Source organism: Eumetopias jubatus, unplaced genomic scaffold, assembly GCF_037043125.1.
Source record: "Eumetopias jubatus isolate StellerSeaLion01/CBP00866 unplaced genomic scaffold, mEumJub1_p1.0 scaffold_15, whole genome shotgun sequence".
NCBI lineage: Eukaryota > Metazoa > Chordata > Mammalia > Carnivora > Otariidae > Eumetopias > Eumetopias jubatus.
Genome location: NW_028274821.1, coordinates 71,377,826 through 71,396,714, shown reverse-complemented (window position 1 = coordinate 71,396,714; position 18,889 = coordinate 71,377,826). Strand labels below are relative to the sequence as shown.

Below are 18,889 nucleotides of genomic sequence, written 5' to 3'. Positions count from 1 at the left end.
TACTATATGTTAACTAACTAGAATTTAAGTAAAAGCTTAAAAAAAAGAAATAATTTGCATTGTAATAATTCAGGTAATTTAGAAATAGCCCAAAGTAGAATTGTCTCCTGACTCCCATCTTCTTTAGCTTCTTGCTCTTTGTTACAATTTACAAATAACTACTTGGCGCCTGTCCTTCCACACCTGTTTTGGTGCTCATGCAAATATATTTTATACACAAAAGTGCACACACATATACATTATACACATGTTATGTGTATGTGCTGTTATATATAAAAGAGATCACCACTTTATTCTGTAACTTGCATTCTTCACTTAAAAATAGATGAATGATTGGGGCGCCTGGGTGGCTCAGTCATTGGGCGTCTGCCTTCGGCTTGGGTCATGGTCCTAGAGTCCTGGGATTGAGCCCCTCATCTGGCTCCCTGCTCCGAGGGAAGCCTGCTTCTCCCTCTCCCACTCCCCGTGCTTGTGTTCCTGCTCTCACTGTCTCTCTCTCTCTGTCAAATAAATAAATAAAATCTTAAAAAAAAAAAAAATAGATGAATGAATATCCTTCCAAATCTGTACTTTAATCTTATTCTCTTCATTGCACATAATTTTGTGGTATCACTGTGCCATAATTTAAGGCAACACTTCTCCCTATTGGGAAATTTTCAGGCTGTTTCCAGTATTCTGCTAATAAAAAAATACTTTGCTATGGGGAAATTTCTTTGATACGAATCTTTATGCATTCCTGTCAGATAAAGCCCAGGGTGTGCACATTTAAAAATCTTTAAACACTGCTATTTTATTTTTTATTTTAGTCCTTTAACAATCTTATCAATAGATCATTACTGCTGAGATGTATTTATATACTTCTTATAATTAAAGCCCTTTGCTAGATCTGTGCTTTCCTGCTAGACCATCTCAAGTTGATTACATTTACGATTTTATTTGGGAAAAAAACTCTTTGAACCTTCGGCTTAGCTTTACTGATTATATTCACGTAATTGGGTTTTACCTCCATGCAGTTAGTCAGTTAGAACTAAAAGGTCATTTGGGGAAATTTGACTCAGACAGTCTCCGTACAGTATCAAATCAAACCTTCCAATAAAACATGAATTTATTTCTAGAATGGTCTCCGTCCATTAAAGCTGGCAGACATTTAAGAAGTTGTTCAGTGGCTACTTGATTGTTATGAACTGAAATTATGAAGTTCAGTAGCTGAGCTTGGGGGAGAGATTGCAAATTCTAAACATCTGGTAAATGTATAAGATATGACACAATTATTGTTGCCAGAAATCTCAATGCTAATTCTCTCCTGATGATTTCTGTGCAGCTTGTTTATTTAATCGGAAAAGAACTAATAAGAGAAACAGACTCACAGAGGTCAGTTTACAAAACAAGAAATACAGTTTGCAAAAATATTGGTGGAAAATACCATTTAGCCTTCTTATTCAAATTGCAAACACACTGATGATGTTGGCCACAATTTGGTGGACTAACCATTCTCATACACCCTGGTAGGGCAACTTAGTTATACATATCAGAGTCCCTAAAAATATGTTTTGATGCTGTAATTCTCCTGGAAATTTATAAGAGTAAAAACTTTGAAAACGGCCTAATCAAAAAGTAGAGTAAAAGTTAAATTATGTGAAACTATAAATTAATCCAGTAAAAATCATTTTATGTAGAGAATATTTAGAATATTTAATGGCACGGGAAACTAGGCACTGTAATAAGTAGGAAAAAACAGGCTTCAAAATTACAGTAGTATTTCCCAGAATACTTCTTATGAGATGTGAGATCCTCCATGGCCTCCAAATGAGCTTGAGAAATGCTTAGCTAATCAGAATTAAATTAAGCTGAAGTACTGCAGGGCTGGGCTTCTTGGAGATTCATAGAACATAAGATGACTTGTATTTTCCAAATTTCTTTGACCTTGAAACTTTCTAAGGAATACCTATTAGCATCCTTCAAAACACTCGTGTTCCACAGAACATAGTATAGGAAGTGCTAATATGGAGTTGAGTCTCATTTTTTATTTTTAAAAATGTGTGTCTCTTGGGGCGCCTGGGTGGCTCAGTCGTTAAGCGTCTGCCTTCGGCTCAGGTCACGATCCCAGGATCCTGGGGTCGAGCCCCACATCGGGCTCCCTGCTCCGCTGGAAGCCTGCTTCTCCCTCTCCCACTCCCCCTGCTTGTGTTCCCTCTCTCGCTGTGTCTTTCTCTGTCAAATAAATAAATCTTTAAAAAATAAGTTAAATAAATAAAAAATAAAAATGTGTGTCTCTGTCTGATGTGTATACATGTGTACTTATGTTTATTTGTATACATGTATGCATAGAAAACTAGAGAAAACCTATGAAAAGGGTCATCTTGGGGGTTGTGAAATTACTGGTAATTTTTTTTCTTTATACCAGTCTGAATTGCCCAGATTTTCTGGGGGAAGAAAAGAACACTTTCAGTATTGAAGAAAAGTTGTGTTGTTTTTAAACTTTCATAAAGTTAATTAAAAAAAAGAAACACTGGTGAGGGGTGTCTGGGTGGTCAGTTGGTCGAGCACCCAACTCTTGGTTTCAGCTCAGGTCATGATCTCAGGGTCGTGAGATGGAGCCCCAAGTCAGTCGAGCTCCCTACTCAGCAGGGAGTCTGCTTCTCTCTCTTCCTCTGCCCCTCCCCCCCCCACTCGTGTGCTCTCTCTCAAATAAATAGATAAAATCTTAGGAAAAGAAAAAAAGAAATCTCAAGGGCAGGAGGAAACTGGGAAGGAACGGATGTGTCTGTGGCCATTGTGGTGGTGGTGGTTTTACTGGTGTGTACTTATCCCCAGACTCAGCAAGTTGTATACATGAAATATACACCACTTCTTACATGACAATCATACCTCCATAGTGTGGTTTCAAAGAAAAAGAAAAAAAAAAAACATAGAGTCAGATGTGAATTCAGCCTCTCGTTTGTGATTGTGAGCAAGATATTTAATCTCTGCTTCTTGCTTGTAAAATAAGAGTCCTCTTAGTCTCTCCCACAGAGCTGTTGTCAGAATCGTATTGGGGAAACGACACAAATGTATCCAGTAGGTGCTTACAGATGTACAAAGATGGCTTTAATTGCATTTTTTGCTAGTTATTAAATGCACAGGGACATACCCCTTTAAATGAAGTTTACCCTTTTTACTGTGGAAACAGACTTCTTAATGATGAACGAAATGCTCTTGTTCTTTAGTTAAGAACAGGGTTCTCTCCATTGAACTGGAGGGAAATGTTTCTAGACTAATATAAATGGTTTCCACGTAACCTTGAGTCAGGATCCTTTCCTTTCTCTACTTGCTTCTAGCATTTGTCAAATAACTGTCATAAAGACGAGGTTTTACTTACCATGATCCATTATCTGGTGACTCAGACCCCTTCCTATGACTTCCTTTTCCCCAAAGATCCTCATGTTAAAAAAGAAAGAAAGAAAAAAGTGAATGTTGTCAGTTTCTCATGGGAGTGTAAAATTTCTTCTTAGGAAGAGTTTTCTTTTTTTTTTTTTAATATTTTATTTATTTATTTGAGAGAGCGAGAATGAGAGAGAGAGAGAGCACATGAGAGGGTGGAGGGTCAGAGGGAGAAGCAGACTCCCTGCTGAGCAGGGAGCCCGATGCGGGACTCGATCCCGGGACTCCAGGATCATGACCTGAGCCGAAGGCAGTCGCTTAACCAACTGAGCCACCCAGGCGCCCCGGGAAGAGTTTTCTTTTAAAATATAGCACCTAGGGGTGCCTGGGTCGCTCAGTTTGTTGAGCATCTGACTCTTGATTTTGGCTCCGGTCAAGATCTCAGGGTGGTGAGATCAAGTCCCACGTCGGGCTCTGCACTGGGTGGGGAGTCTGCTTGAGATTCTCTCTCCTTCTCCCTCTTCCCCTCCCCACTCACACATGCTCTCTCTCTCTCAAAAAATAAATAAAATACAGCACCTAATCACTTTTAAATGTTAAGATCTAGTGCCAGGAGTGGTAGACTTTATTGTTAAAGTATGTTTCCACACTCCCTCCATAGCTGTTTTTTGCAGTGTCGATTTTTGGGGGTTTTTTCCTCACTTCTGTATTTGTTATATAGCAACTCTACAGAAAGAAGCCCGGTCTGGCCATAACGTTTGCAAAGCTGCCTCAAAATTTGGACAAAAACCGATACAAAGATGTGCTGCCTTGTGAGTATCCGGTGTGAATGCCTCCCTCCCCTTCCCGCCCTCCCCCAACACGCTGAGATAATGTTTCCCTTTTTAAAACAGATTGTCTGGTATTCTGGAACGATTTTCAGTGTGTCTGTAAACACCACCGTCTTTATTGCCGCCATGTCAGACTCAGAACAGTTGGGGAATAGTGTTTATGCTAATGAGGCGAGAGCTGCAGATGGGGTTGGGGACTGAACTCTTGTTTCCTTGGCATGATAAAAATAACGCTCGGAATAATCGGTAAATTGTTTTTCTCCCCCACAGATGACACCACCCGGGTCTTATTGCAGGGAAATGAAGATTATATTAATGCGAGTTATGTGAACGTAAGTCAAGAATCTGGATACTAAGAGCACGTTGATCACTGTCCCAAGCATGATCGTGGCATGGGTGGTGCTTTGCGGTGGACGAAGTGCTTCCCTGTTCGCCCCCTCATTTCAGCACCTCAGCAGCCCCTGAGGGAAGGCACAATAGTCTCATTTTACAGAGGACAAAACTAAGGTTCAGAGAGATTAAATAATTTGAAAAGTCACAAAGCTAACAGAAGGTGAGACCAAAACTCAGACTCCGTGTCTCTGACTCCCATCGTCCACATGCCTTCTGTCCTCAACTGCTGACATTTTTGTGGGGTTTTTTGTTTTTTGGCTGTTTTGGGTTGTTTGTTTGTTTGTTTGTTTTTGCCAGTGGTATGCTTGTAACTTTGTGTCCCCTCCCCCCATGTTATTACTGTACATCCCACCTAAAAATAAGGGGAAGAAAACCACTTGTGCATATAACCCAAAAAGAAAAGGTAAAAAGATGTCACATGTTGTGAGAAAGGCATTCATTTCACTCTGCAAATGCATGTTGGACAACTTACTTGGCCTCTCTGAACCTCATTTTCTTCATTTAAACCAGGGGTCAGCAGGCTTTTTCTGTAGAGGGCCAGGTGATAAACATTTTGGTCTTTGCAAGCTGAGGCAAAATAGAGGATATTACTTAGGTATTTACACAACCATTTAAAATGCAACCATGTAAAAATATTTTTTAAAACACTCTTAGCTTGCAGGTTACCTGGATGGCTCAGTCAGTTAAGCATCTGACTCTTGATTACAGTTCAGGTCATGATGCTCAGGGTCATGAGATTGAGCCGAGTTTGGCTCCGCACTCCAAGTGGGGTCTGCTTGAGATTCTCTCACCCTCTCCCTCTGTTCCCAACCCCTGTTTACTCTCTCTAAACAAACAAACAAATTCTTTTTTAAAAAACCTTGGGGTACCTGGGTGGCTCAGTCAGTTGAGCATCTGCCTTCAGCTGAAGTCATGATCCCAGGGTCCTGGGATCGAGCCTGGCATTGGGCTCCCTGCTCAGCGGGGAACCTGCTTCTCCCCCTCCCGCTGCAGCTTCCCCTACTTGTGCTCTCTCTCTCACTCTCTCTCTCTCAAATAAATAAATAAAATCTATAAAAAAAGAAATCTCAAAAAAAAAAAAAACCCAAAACACTCTTAGCTTGCAAAGTGGCTGTCAGATTTGGCCCTCAGGCCACAGTTTGCCAACCCCTGATCTAAATGAACAGATGATTTCTCAGGTTCTCAAGTTATAGCAAAATATCAAAAACTACCTAATAAAAATGGGCCCTATCAGTGATTCCATTTATTCTAAAACATCTGTGGAATTCGTTGACTCTCACTTCACCATTCCTGGTGTCTTGAGAGCAGAGCATCAGAATTGGTGGGGTCAGCAAGGTCACGCAGTCCGGTCTCCTTGACCATGAGGATATGAGGGAACTAAGACCAGGGCTGAAGAAGCCATTAACCCCAGCATCAACCAAATCATGAATTAGGCACCTCTCTTGGCCTTCTGCATCTAAGATGAGTGAATCCTAGTGTCGCTTCAAAGCTCAACGGGTTCTGAATGTTTTTCATAGAAATGACTCAGTTCAGAGGGAAGAAATGCAAGCAGAGCAGGATGGGGGAGGGACACTGAGGACAGTTGAAAACATTTTGATGTTTAACATTAATGAACTCAAGTGGTCACTGGGTGAGGTGATGGATGTGTTCATGAACTTGATTGTGGTGATCATTTCACAATATATGCGTATATCACACCATCCTGTTGTACACCTTAAATACATGCAATTTTTATTTGTTGATTACATGTCAGTAAGGCTGGGTGGGGGGAAGGATTGGTCAACTCAAGGACACGAGCACTGGCAGCCGTGCAGAAAGCAGGGCATAGCATTTGTGGGGGTATACGCCTGTATGGTCTGTGCGTCAGAGAAAAGTCAATGGATTTTGATAGAAAACCCTGTGTGGGGAAAGATTTGGGTATGAGGACTGGTATGTATTGCTGAAAATACAGATGGCCAATATCGATTATATTTAGGATATAGCAGTAAAGGTCACTGAAACTCTACTGCCGTCTCGTAGGCACGTTTCTGATTATCGCCTGCTGCGTGTCGTACAGCTTTACCTTAAGTAGTTAATGCTAGCGTCATCATCAGGCATCTTTCAAGGATTTTTTAAAATAGCTTTTTCTTTGATTTTCCTTGTTGGCTATAAATTGATGGGGTATTCTGGTGTGATGTCAGGCACCAACTAGAAGAGTTTAAGATCCAGTTCCGGATCAAGGTAGGACAAGGTAGACAAGTCTACCTTGTCGCGGTGACAGGTACTAATGCCTGAACAATCTCTTGCCAGATGGAAATTCCTGCTGCTAACCTTGTGAACAAGTACATTGCTGCTCAGGGTCCCCTGCCACACACCTGTGCACAATTTTGGCAAGTCGTCTGGGATCAGAAGTTATCACTCATTGTCATGTTGACGACTCTCACAGAGAGAGGGCGGGTAAGTGGCTTGATTTCCAATTCAAACGTGGGCATGTCACACACTGCCCTGTGGAACATGAATCTCAGACCTGGATGTCTGGTCCAGCCCCTATGTGACCCATAAGTCTCCTTTAGAGAGCTACTACTGATAGACACCTTGAGTGAGGGGCAGCTCAGCACTCCTGCCCACTCCCTGGCTTTCCCCGAGCTAACGAGTGATCAGACAGCCCTTCCCGCTCCTGTCTCAGATCCATTATAACAAGCCAGAAGGCTGTTCCCCTTGTCTCACTTCACCTGCCCCAGAACCCCCGTGTTGACTGTAGCCTCCGCCACCCAGGACAAGCGCTATCCTGAGAAGAGCAGTGTGGGTGCCACAGCGGCCATAAAAACTAGGAGAAATTACAGCCTCTGTCAGCCTTCACTTGTGATGCAGCAAAATCTGATGCAAAAAGAGGAAGAAGGGCTTGATTAGGAGAGTGATGGGCACCACACTGTGCTTAGCAGGGCATGCATTTTCCAGAGGAGCAGATCACTGGTTATGGAACAGAAGTCACTGTGCAAGGGGTACCTGTATTGTGCATTCTCTTAACTTGTGCATACAGCAAGATATCTTCATTAGGAAACATTTATTCAGAAACCCATCCAAAATCCGATATAAATTAACTTTGAGCCACCTGCTTTGAATGATTCGTGTGCTGCTTCCTCCCAGGCCTCCCTCCTTGGCACATTGCTCAGAATACCAAATTGATCCATGCCAAAAATTAGAATATGCAGATTAGAATGAATAGTATGTTTGAGAACAGTCTACACTGTCACCTGCAAAAGCAAAATAAGAATTCCTAACTAATTCTGCAGAGCCCCGTGGATTGCAAAGGACTTCTGTGTGTTGTCCGAGGCAGAGGGCTCCCCACTTCTGCAAAAACACCTCCAGGGCTCATCCTATGGGTGTTCGGCTCCAATTTAAAATATATGTATATTCCTCCTTACAACTAGCTGAAATCTACATGGCTTTGAACCTCCACCCCTCCTGCTTCTCCCATCTGGAAGACTCAGAGGAAGTTAGCCCTCTCTTCTAGGCACTGGCCTGTTAGGTATCTGAAAATAACCTTAGACTTTGTCAAAGTTTATAAGCTCGGCTTCCATTGATCCTGTGACCAGCAGAAAGTGTCCAGTCTCTGTCTTGGTGTTGCTCTCGGGCCAGTTGCCCCGTTTTGTACTCTGCCCTTGACTCTTGAAAGCTGCATAGAGAATGCTGCTGGGGCTCTGGAGACAGACGACCCGGTTCACAACCTCATTCCCCCTGAGCAAGTCACTTCACCTCTCTGGCCCTCAGCTTCCCCGTATATGAGGTGCAGGTGATAATAGTGCCCATCTCGGATGGTTTGTAAAGACGGAGACGGTAGATGCAAAAAGCTTAGAGAATCACATGTGGCGAGAGTCCAGCGTATGTTAGTGTTGTTTTGTGTGTCATCGTCACTGGTTGGATTCGGCCATCGGATCTGGCCTGTCACGTGTTCTCTGGGGCTTTGGGGGCTTTCTTTCTGTTGTTCTTTGTGTCGGCTGTCACTCTCAGCTTCTTGTCACTGACAGCTTTGATCAGAATCCCTTGTCTTTGCGTAAGTCACTGTTAAAAAAACGTGAAGGTTCCTCAAGAGGCAGTAGAAACCTCCTTCTAGAACGCTGGGAGTCAGAGACGTCGAGGGCACCCTTTGGGGAGCAACTGTAATTCTCCCGGCTCTGCTCCCAGCCCTGCATTTCTCCACCTTGTCTTACCCCGTCACTCTGAGAGACTGTCGAAGGCTCTCCTGAAATCACACAGCATCACCTGATCTTGTCCAGAAGTCTCAGTTTTGTCTATTTTTTTAAATTTTTGTTTTATATTTTGTGATTTTCTGATTTCATTTTGAATAGGAAATGAAGAGACTTGGACCTGTTTTTGAACTCAGGAAACCCTGGCTGACTCACAGTCCTGCCCTCTCTCTTTCTGAAGCACTCACAGCCCTCTTGCTCTGTGCTGTGGTGGGCAAGAAGGCAGACTCAGATTCAGATCCCGGCTCTATCATTTCCTACCTGTGTGACTTAGGAAAACTACAAAACCTCTGGGAAAAATGGAATAATAATAGCGCCTATCTTGTGGGAATGTTAGGGGTTAATACAGGTAGGTTTCTCGGGAGGGTGCTTGGCACACAATAAATATTACGTAAATGTCAGCTAGCAGAGGTAGCACTTTGGGGACCACCTTAACAGGTATTGCTGGGACTAGACTGTATTTATTTTACTATAGTATTATTTTTTCTTTAAATTGACTTACCTTTTTTTTGTTTTAATACATTTATTTTGAAAGATATACCTTAAGTGGAAGCCAAATACCACATGCCATAAGGAGAAGGTATGCATAAAAATACGAAGACCCCAGGGGCGCCTGGGTGGCTCAGTCAGTTAAACATCTGACTCTTTTTTTTTTTTTTTTTAAAGATTTTATTTATTTATTTGAGAGAGAATGAGAGATGAGAGCACGAGAGGGAAGAGGGTCAGAGGGAGAAGCAGACTCCCTGCCGAGCAGGGAGCCCGATGCGGGACTCGATCCCGGGACTCCAGGATCATGACCTGAGCCGAAGGCAGTCGCTTAACCAACTGAGCCACCCAGGCGCCCAACATCTGACTCTTGATCTCAGCTCAGGTCTTGATCTCAGGGTTGTGAGTTCAAGCCCTGTGTTGGGTTTCACTCTGGGAGTGGACCCTACTTAAAAAAAAAGAGAGAGAGAGAAAGAGAGAGAGAGAACAGTGTTATTAAATTCTAACTAAGTACTCATGCCTTGCCTTGCGGGCTCTGAACCCAAAGCCTGGCCCATATGAATGTGTGCACACACACTCTCTTTCTTCGTCTCTCATAAAAAGGGAGTTAATGTATTAGGGAAGTGATGTTAAAGCCACCCTCAAGACAATCCTTGGCACATACGAAGAAATTTGCTTGGGGCACCTGGGTGGCTCAGCCGGTTAAGTATCCAACTCTTGGTTTAGGCTCAGGTCATGATCTCAGGAAGCCTCGCATCAAGCTCTGCAGTGAGTGTGGAGCCTGTTTAAGATTCTCTCTCCCTCTCCCACTGCCCCTCCCCCCCCACTCGAGCGTACTCTCTCTCTAAAACTAAATAAATAAATCTTTAGAAAAAAAAAAGTTTGCTTTCCCACCACGCATGCAGGTCTGTGTTATTGAATCCCCCGATGGTACCAGCAGCTCCCACACTCTACAGGCCCTGCTCTGGACCATTTCTGCTATTTTGTAGGTGACTAACGTCACCTTTGTCACCTTCTCGTTTCCACAGCCTACGAGGCTCCCCATTTGAAACCTGTGCTCTGCTTGCCTCTGTTGTTCTGTGACTTCTGGGTGCCTGGAAGTCCTCTCAGAGTATTCATGGAGGTGCCACTCTCCCGTGTCACGGGGTCTCTCGGCGCAGCGGGATGCAGTGTCCTCCCCTGGGTTAGGCTTCTCTTTCCCCTGTCAAGTTGGCTCTGCCCTTCCCAGCTCTGAGGTCATTCACGAGCTGCCGCGGGTGTGGTGGGTGACAGACGATCCGCCCTGCAGAGCAGCCCCTCTTCCCTGGTTCTGTTTGTTCCAGCCCGGACAGAAAGGCTCTTTCTTTCATCCTACAGGCCCTGCTTCTTCCACCTGCTTTTACGGGTCCTCCCTCTCCTGCTCTGTCCTGAGGACATCCCACCTCCCCGCCTTTTGTTGGCATCTGCTCTGAACCTGAGCTCCTCTGAGGTCTCCCTGTGACCCAGGGGCTTTCTTTGGTTCCCAGCCCGTGAGCCCATCCCAGCCGGCCCCTTCTCCTGAGTCAGTATTGCCTTTGCTGTCTCGGACCCTGGGGACTTACTCCCACTGTGTATCAGTTGTTAGAAACCTATTCTTCTAAAAATCCAGGCTACATGTTTCCTCCCTCTCCCATTACGAACTCTCAGCTGACCTGAGCCCTTTATCCTGAGGTCCCTTATCTGCTCCTCACCACCACCCACGGGTTCTCTCCAGGCCAGCAGCTTCGCCCCTTCCTTGTTCTGAGAGTTGAGGTTTTCAGCATGCCCCATTTCCTTTTTCCCCTACCGTGCATTTAGTAGAGTGGGCCTCCCCGCGGACGTGTGGCTGGCCAGAGTCCCTGATCACGGCTGTGCCCAGCAGGTGCGTCCACGAGTGGGGTCTCCTCCAGCATGTGAGGTGCTCCCACTGCAGCATCGCCTTAATTTCTGCCTTGTTTCATTCCCACCCAAAATGTTTTTCGTGATAGTCTCCCTTCAGGTTCACAGGTTTCCTCATAGAGAAAAAAGACCTATAGAGGTATCGCTTTTCTATTGAAAAAACATTCTCCCGCACCTTCCATCAGGGTTGCTTCCTCCGGGTGAAAAATTATTTTTTACATCTATGTATGCACCGTTTCTGATATGTATAATCTGCAGTAGATTCACACTCAGAGCCTCAGTTTACTCAAATGCAAAATAGAGACACTAATAATACCTACCTCATAGGGTTTTTTGAGGCCAAGCTAATGTCCATAAAAAGTACCATTTAGTGCTGGGCATACCCTGATCAATAGATAGTAGGTTTAAGTTGTTAGCATCCTCACCCCCCACAGCCAGCATTAATGTGGAAACAGAGACTCGAAGTCTAGTAATTTGCCCAGGATCACACAGTTGGTTAGTGGAGCTTATTAACCAGGATTGAAACTTGGGGTTTCCACAGACTCCTTGCTCTTTCTACTACACCCTCAGTGCTTTGAGATCCAAATAGACTTAAAACCTAAATTTGATCAAGGGGTAGAGAGTCCAGTTCTGGTCAGATTCACTGGGAGTCTCTGGAAATAGATATTTGTGGCTCTGCCTTGTATGGGCTGATCACCTCAGAGACCCTTCGCATCAGCGGTCCTATGGGCAGGACCCTTGGGGGTCTATGGCAGAGAGCCCTCTGGGGAGCTGCCCAGGTGTGATCTGAAGCCGGCCCCCATATGCAGAGGGCAGGGGGAGACTGAAGGAAGAGGCGGGCCACTCCAGCTTGGTAGGTGACGGTTTTAATAAGCGAAGGGAACTTACAAGGCTTGTCTTGGGTAGCAGTGAGACAAATGGATCCCCGCACCTTCCCGTCAAATCTTTAAAGTTTATAAAGAGGCCCTACCTGGGCTCGGTTACGTCTATGGTATAGGTGTTTCCAGCACCACATTACTGTCTTAAGGCTGTGTCCTCACAGCAACCTCTGGGAGCAGGAAAGGCAAGCAGAACCCACATTCTAAGGACAGGGTGCAGGGGAGGCGCCTCTGAGTGCCCAGGTCCCGCTCATGGGCCAGTGTGGGGTCACGTCATTTTGTTGATGTTCCCTAGCACCCTGTGAGAATGAGGCAGATGTAGACCAGTGGGTGTCGACTCTGCCTTGGGTTCTGGGGACAGCAGCCCTTTCACGTCTAAGGGAAATTGGGAAATGGCCACTAGCCCACACACCCATATGTAAGGTTGACAAGTAAATTCTTAACTCCAACTTTCCGTCCGCATACTTTAATTTCGAATATTCCCTGTGCCGTTTGAAAATAAGAATAGAAAAGCTGTTCTAGACAAATCACGTGCATCTGTTGGTTTATAGCCTCTTTTAGCTGTACACAAATATAATTTTTATGTAAGATGTTGCAACTATAAGCTTGAAGGAAAAAAAATTGAATGAGTCAGAATTTGATGGCACTGTGTTGGGATGGACAGCTTGGCCCTGAGTTTTGCTTTGAAGCCGGAGGCAAGAACTAAGACAGCTGTGGCCCAAGCTTCAGGATTTGGAAGGGAGGATAAAAAACAGGGAGAGGCGGCGGGCTCTCCGTGAGCCTGCGGGGAAGCCTGAGCCTGCGGGGGAAGCTGCAGCAGCCCTATGACCTTGGGCAGGTCACTTAAGCCCTCTGATGCCGGGGCTCCCCATCTGCCTTCTGGGGAGGGTGTCAGCTCCGCGAGTCACGGACAAAAGCCTCTGAGGGCCAAGGGGACTCTGCTTGAATGTAAAGGGATGTTTGTCTCTGTTTGGGGACTTCTTTCACTGGGAATTCTATGGGATTTCTGATCACCCTTACTGAAGTTGATGGGGGGGCTCATAGCAACAATGGTAACCTGGCCCCCCACAGTGAGCCTGGCACTGCTCACCATTACCCACAGCCTCTGTCACCATCTCGGAAGCAGGTGTTGTCCCCATCTATCCAGTGAAGACCATGAAAATCCAAGAAGTTGAGAGGCAGGTTCCAGGTCATAAGGCTAGCAGGTAGAGGAGAAAGTGAGTCCGGTGGAGTTGTGACTTCCCACTGTGCGCTCGTAACCTCTGGGCCTTGAGGCCTTCTACTCGAGTGGGTAGGGGATGGATGGTGAAGGAGGGTGAGGTGGACAGGGGTGTGGAGAGCAGAGAAGGGACCTGAGCGCCAGGAGTGGGCTTGATGGGGGATGGAGGACGGATGAGGAGGAGAGGTCGCTCCTATGTCAAGGCACCGTGTCTGAGGCCTCTCCTGTTCTTCCAGCAAGCAGACCCTGGTGATAAGGAGGATGAGCTCTGTACTCATCCTCCGGGCGGCAGCCCCAGGCCGGTTGGAGAGCTGTGGCCTGGCCCCTGGCAGGCCCACTGCGACCCTACTCTCTAGGAGAAGAGGGGAGCCTCCTCTGCCGCCCTCAGGGAACAGACAAAGAACAGATGGGCTTTGCCTGAGTCTCCCTTCCACCAGCAGCTCTCAGAGTACCTGGTGTGTGAGTGTGAGGGCGCTGACCACATGCCCCACCTGTCCATCCAGGTGACTGCTCATGTGCACCGCCCCACAGTGGAGATTAGCTCACACCCGGTGGTTCCCTTGCAGACCAAATGTCACCAGTACTGGCCCGATCCTCCTGATGTCATGGAACACGGCAACTTTCACATCCGATGTCAGTCAGAGGACTGCACCATCGCTTATGTGTTCCGAGAAATGCTAGTCACCAACGCGGAGGTAAGCCGCGCCCCTGCAGGAGAGGCCGGGGAGGGAGGGCACAGCTTAGAGGCAGGTGCTAAAGCAGCATCCACCGTGGTCCTGGATAGGGCAGTGCTTCCAGATCTGTTCTACATTTTCACCTGGTGAGCATTTCAGCAAATGTACAAGCCGACTTGTGAAAGAACCAGCACCCTCATTCCCAGCACCGCTGCTCACAGTGCGCAGGTGGGAACATCCAAGTGTCCATTGACAGATAAATGGAGAAACAAGATGTGGTCTGTTTATACGGTGGGATACTATTCAGCCTTGCTAAGGAAGGAAATTCTGATGGATGTTGTAGCAAGGATGAACTTGGAAGATGTTCTACTAGGTCAGACCAGCCAGTCACGAGAGGAAAGTATTGTACGATTGTATGGAGTACGTGGCGTAGTCAGAACCTGAGACAGAAAGTGGAAGGATCGTTGGCTGGGCGGAGCGGGTTGAAGAGTCAGTGCTTCGTGGCTACAGAGTTTCTGCTTGGGAAGATGAAAATCTTCTGGAAATAGCTAGCTGTGATGGTTGCACCACCCCGGGAATGTAGTTAATGCCACTGAACTATACACTTAATGCTTAAAATAGTAACTTCATGTTATGTGTATTTTGCCCCCCTGAAAAAAGAAAAAGCCAGTGTGAGTGGCCCTAATGGCAAGTGCCATCAGAGCGAAAGGGAAGGAGTCGCAGTGGGCAAAAGTGGGGAAGGAAGCCGTCCTGAGGGAGGCTGGAGGGGTGGCCTGAGCCGTGTCCCGGAGGATGGGTGCATGGGAGTGGATGGATTCGTGGAGGGTGAGCGTGGGTTTCCAGGGGCCTCGGCAGGGCTGTGCGCAGCGGGTGGAAGGGCAGCCGGAGACAGGACCGCCATAGCTGAGGCCGGGGTCCCCCCCACCCACCCACCTTTTGGATGGGCTCACCAAGGCCACCCTGCATCTTCTACAGACTGGGGAAGAGCACACTGTGACGCATCTCCAGTACGTCGCATGGCCCGACCACGGCGTTCCTGATGACTCCTCAGACTTTCTGGAGTTTGTCAACTCTGTGAGGTCCCTGCGAGTGGATGGTGACCCTGTGTTAGTTCACTGCAGGTACTCTGGCTCTCTGGTTTTGCTTGTTTTCATACACGTACTCCAGAGGGAAAGACCTGGAGAAAGTTGGCAAAGAGCACCCTAAATCCCACGAGACCAGATGCTTTTATAAGAAGGCTGTTTATTTCTTCCCTATTTCAAAAAATTTAGAATTTTATGAAAGCATAAATCCCTGAATGTAGACCAGAAGAAGAAAGCCCCACCCTCAGCCCACACTTAAATGTGGGTTTCCTTTCATTGGTGTTGAAGCCCCTGGCCTCAGAATATATGAGGAGAGACCTTTTCAGCCTGTTCAAGAGCACGCCCTGAATGTGTGTTTTGTATTCTTGAAGGTCAGGGGAGGAAAGCTCTGAGTAAACGTGGGAACTGGCTAGGAGTTAAGCTGGGCCATGCAGAAATACTGCCTGAGCAAATCCCAAGTCTCTGCTTCTGTCCCCCAGTGCTGGAATAGGGCGCACCGGTGTGCTGGTCACCATGGAAACAGCCATATGCCTAATTGAGAGAAACCTGCCTGTTTACCCACTGGATGTTGTCCGGAAAATGCGAGACCAGCGTGCCATGATGGTGCAGACATCAGTGAGTAGAAATCCACTGATAAAAGTAGTAACGATGGGGGCGTCTGGGTGGCTCAGTCGTTAAGCGTCTGCCTTCGGCTCAGGTCATGATCCCAGGGTCCTGGGATCGGGTCCCACATCGGGCTCCCTGCTCGGCAGGAAGCCTGCTTCTCCCTCTTCCACTTCCCCCGCTTGTGTTCCATCTCTCGTTGTGTCTCTCTCTGTCAAATAAGGAAATAAAATCTTAAAAAAAAAAAAAAAAAAGAAAAGTAGTAATGATGGCCAACACTTTCTGGGCACTTGCCCTGGGCCAGGCCTGGGAGGAAGGCTTTGCAGGTTAAGAGACCAAGGTTCAAGGGCTCTGCATCACTTGCCCAAGGTGGCAGAGGTTGTCAGAGGCTGAGCAACTCCAAAGCCCACCCCACGTGACCTCTGTCTTTCACTGCCCTTTCCCTTTGCTGCCTCCGTGGTGTGGTTCCTGCCAGCCATGCGGCCAGGGAGCAGCCCTGGTTACCTTCTACATGGTCGAGCCACTGGCCCATCATTTGTCCATCAGAAGTAAGCAAAGTCCCCTGAGGGTTTTACCCCACCTGCCTGTCTGTGGGTGAGTCTTCTGGCTCAATGGACGTTTCACACGGCCCTAGTCTCTCCTCCTTGGGCTGTCTCCCGTGTGTGTCACATCTGAGTCATTGATGCTGCAAGTGTCCTCCAGAGGAAATCTCGTGGGTTTCTCCTAGAACTTCAAGAGAGGCAGGTCAGGTGGTGTAGAAGAAAGCATGATTCAGGCTACCCCACATACTGGGTGACCTTTGGATAGTCCCTTAACCTCTCTCCAAGTCTCAGTTTCCCCATCTGCAAAATGGGGACCATCCCACATTCCTTTAGGTAATTGCACACACCGGAGAGACCCAAGCTTGTATGTGGTGGGAAAACTGGATCAGTCCATTATAAATCTCAACAGTAATGGAGGAAGTCCAAGGGGAGTCTAAGAACTCAATGGAAGAGTATCAAAAGCAGACTTTGGAAAGTCAAGGAAGGCTTTCTGGAGGAGGAGATGGAGTAAACAAAGAAAGGGGTGGAGGGCACCTGGGTGGCTCAGTTGGTTGAGCAACTGCCTTCGGCTCAGGTCATGATCCTGGAGTCCCGGGATCGAGTCCCGCATCAGGCTCCCTGCTCAGCAGGGAGTCTGCTTCTCCCTCTGACCCTCTTCCCTCTCGTGATCTCTATCTCTCATTCTCTCTCTCTCAAATAAATAAATAAAATCTTAAAAAAAAAAACAAAAAACAAAGGAGTGGGAATTCCACGTTGCAGCCAGCTCTGTGCCCTCACGAGCTCGTGGGCAAAGTTTCTAACATTTCTCTAATGATGGTGAGCTCTATATTATACTCAGGAAATACAATTCAGAGGAAAAGATCAGGTTATTAAGACTCTCGTTCTCTGCCCTCTTCCATGTTATGGAAGACCTCACTGCGGGTTTGCAATGTTTACAGTGCATCTTCTGGGTAGATTTTCCTAGCTGGTGAAGTGCCGTCGAAATGCTTTCCCTCACCCTGTACACTTCACTAAATAAGGTCCTTAGGTGTTGGTTAACATAAAGAACCATGTCCTGCAGAGCAGCATTCAGTGGCCCTGCCTAAGACAAAGTCCAGACTCCTTACTGTGGCACAAGGCCCCGCCGCCTGTTCAGCCTCTCTTTCAGGGCCCAGGTGTTCCCGGCCGGGGCTCTGAGCCCTGACTGTGCCACGTGGAATGGGCTCCCTCGGCTGTGCCTTCCATTAAGCTTTGCCCATTGCTCTCCGGTAGCCGCCCCTGGCCCTCATGATGCAGGAATAACAGCCGCACGGGGGGGGGTGTCTCTGCCCTGCTGTGCGTCCCCTGCAGGTACGCAGGGTCTGGCCTGGCCCAGAGCTGGAGCTCAGAGTACTTGTGAGCGATGTGAAAGAGTGAGCATAGATGTGGTACAAGGCCTGTTTATGGAGCTGCGGGTGGACTGACAGCTTTCTTTTCTTTTCCAGAGCCAGTACAAGTTTGTATGTGAAGCAATTCTTCGTGTTTATGAAGAAGGCTTAGTCCAAATGCTGGATCCCAGTTAAGACAACTGTGAAAAACGTTCATTCCTCTTTCCCAAGGGCATCCTCCTTAAGGACAGACGCCTCTCTGGAAGCAGCAAGAGGAAATTTGTAGGCTGTGGGGAAGGAATGAGCACATTTGAAGCCAGGCACTTTAAAGTTCTATAGAAGAGGTATCGTGTACATAGGAAGTGTGTAGATACGCATGCACTTACAGCAACATTTAGGCCCGTTTGTCCTCAGAAATAAGCAAAAGGGGATCTCAGTTTGGGGCCTGTCCTATTGCCTTCCTCCCTAGACGTCACCGTGTTCCTGTAAACCATCCTTGGGCAATTGAGAGGGGAGGCCAGCAGTGCTGTGGACCTCCCAGAACAAGAGGGTGTGGCTACTTGGAGTTGCTTGGATGTTTTGTGTGTATATGTGTATAGGACTCTAAGGGCTGAGCTTTCTGTGCTTCGAGGCAGAGCTGGAACTGTTCGCATTCACCTGCCGATGCTAAGGGATCCCTGATGAATGTATTCAGGGGTAGGGTGGTGGGATTTCAAGCTCAAGGGCGGGCGCTACCTTTGCTGCCCCATCTCCCTCCCACTTCCGATATTTGTGTTTCTGAAAATCATGTGCAAAATGCCCCGCTTGCTCCCCGCATTAATGACCCTCTTCAGGGGCTCACACAGTGCCTGGACCAGGTTAGTGACGTAGGTTCCGGCGACTTTTCAGTTGAGACTCTGAGAACGAAGACTCCCTGTGCGTCTTGTCACCCGTCGTTAGGAGCAGGGTGCTTCGGGCTTCCGCTTGCCTCTTGCTGTCCCTGTAGAACCCAAGACTGGAATTGTCGACTACTGAATCTACTACATGGATTGCTGCTACTTCAAGCTATTAAACTTGAAACACTATGATTTTCCTGAGGGGAGATGGGATATCATCTTCATATTCAGAATCTTTGGCCCTTCTGAGGAAAGATCTAGTCATGGAATCATGGGAAACCCAGCTTCTAGAGGGTTGTCCGTGGATGTGTGTGGATGTGTGTGTGTGTGTGTGTGTGTGTGTGTGTGCCCATGGTAAGTGTTTCTCAGGATTCCTAACTTGATTCAAATTACAGTTGAGTTTCTATAAAGAATGAGTCTCTGTATAGAAGAACAAATGTGTGCATTCACCCTCGGTTAGAATGGTCTCCATTTCATTT

At 46.9% G+C, this 18,889-nt stretch overlaps 1 protein-coding gene across 2 annotated transcripts in view; it reads left to right on the top strand.

Annotated features, from left to right (window-relative positions):
* Positions 1-17,730, top strand: part of PTPN3 (protein tyrosine phosphatase non-receptor type 3) — a 104,209-nt gene extending 86,479 nt beyond the window's left edge. For both annotated transcript variants that reach the window (XM_088018730.1, XM_028108769.2), the window contains 7 exons: positions 4,082-4,172; positions 4,461-4,522; positions 6,873-7,019; positions 13,855-13,983; positions 14,938-15,083; positions 15,524-15,659; positions 17,653-17,730. In XM_088018730.1, coding sequence (XP_087874856.1) covers positions 4,082-4,172; positions 4,461-4,522; positions 6,873-7,019; positions 13,855-13,983; positions 14,938-15,083; positions 15,524-15,659; positions 17,653-17,730 — 789 coding nt within the window. The remainder of the gene's footprint in view (positions 1-4,081; positions 4,173-4,460; positions 4,523-6,872; positions 7,020-13,854; positions 13,984-14,937; positions 15,084-15,523; positions 15,660-17,652) is intronic.
* Positions 17,731-18,889: the final 1,159 nt, after the last annotated feature.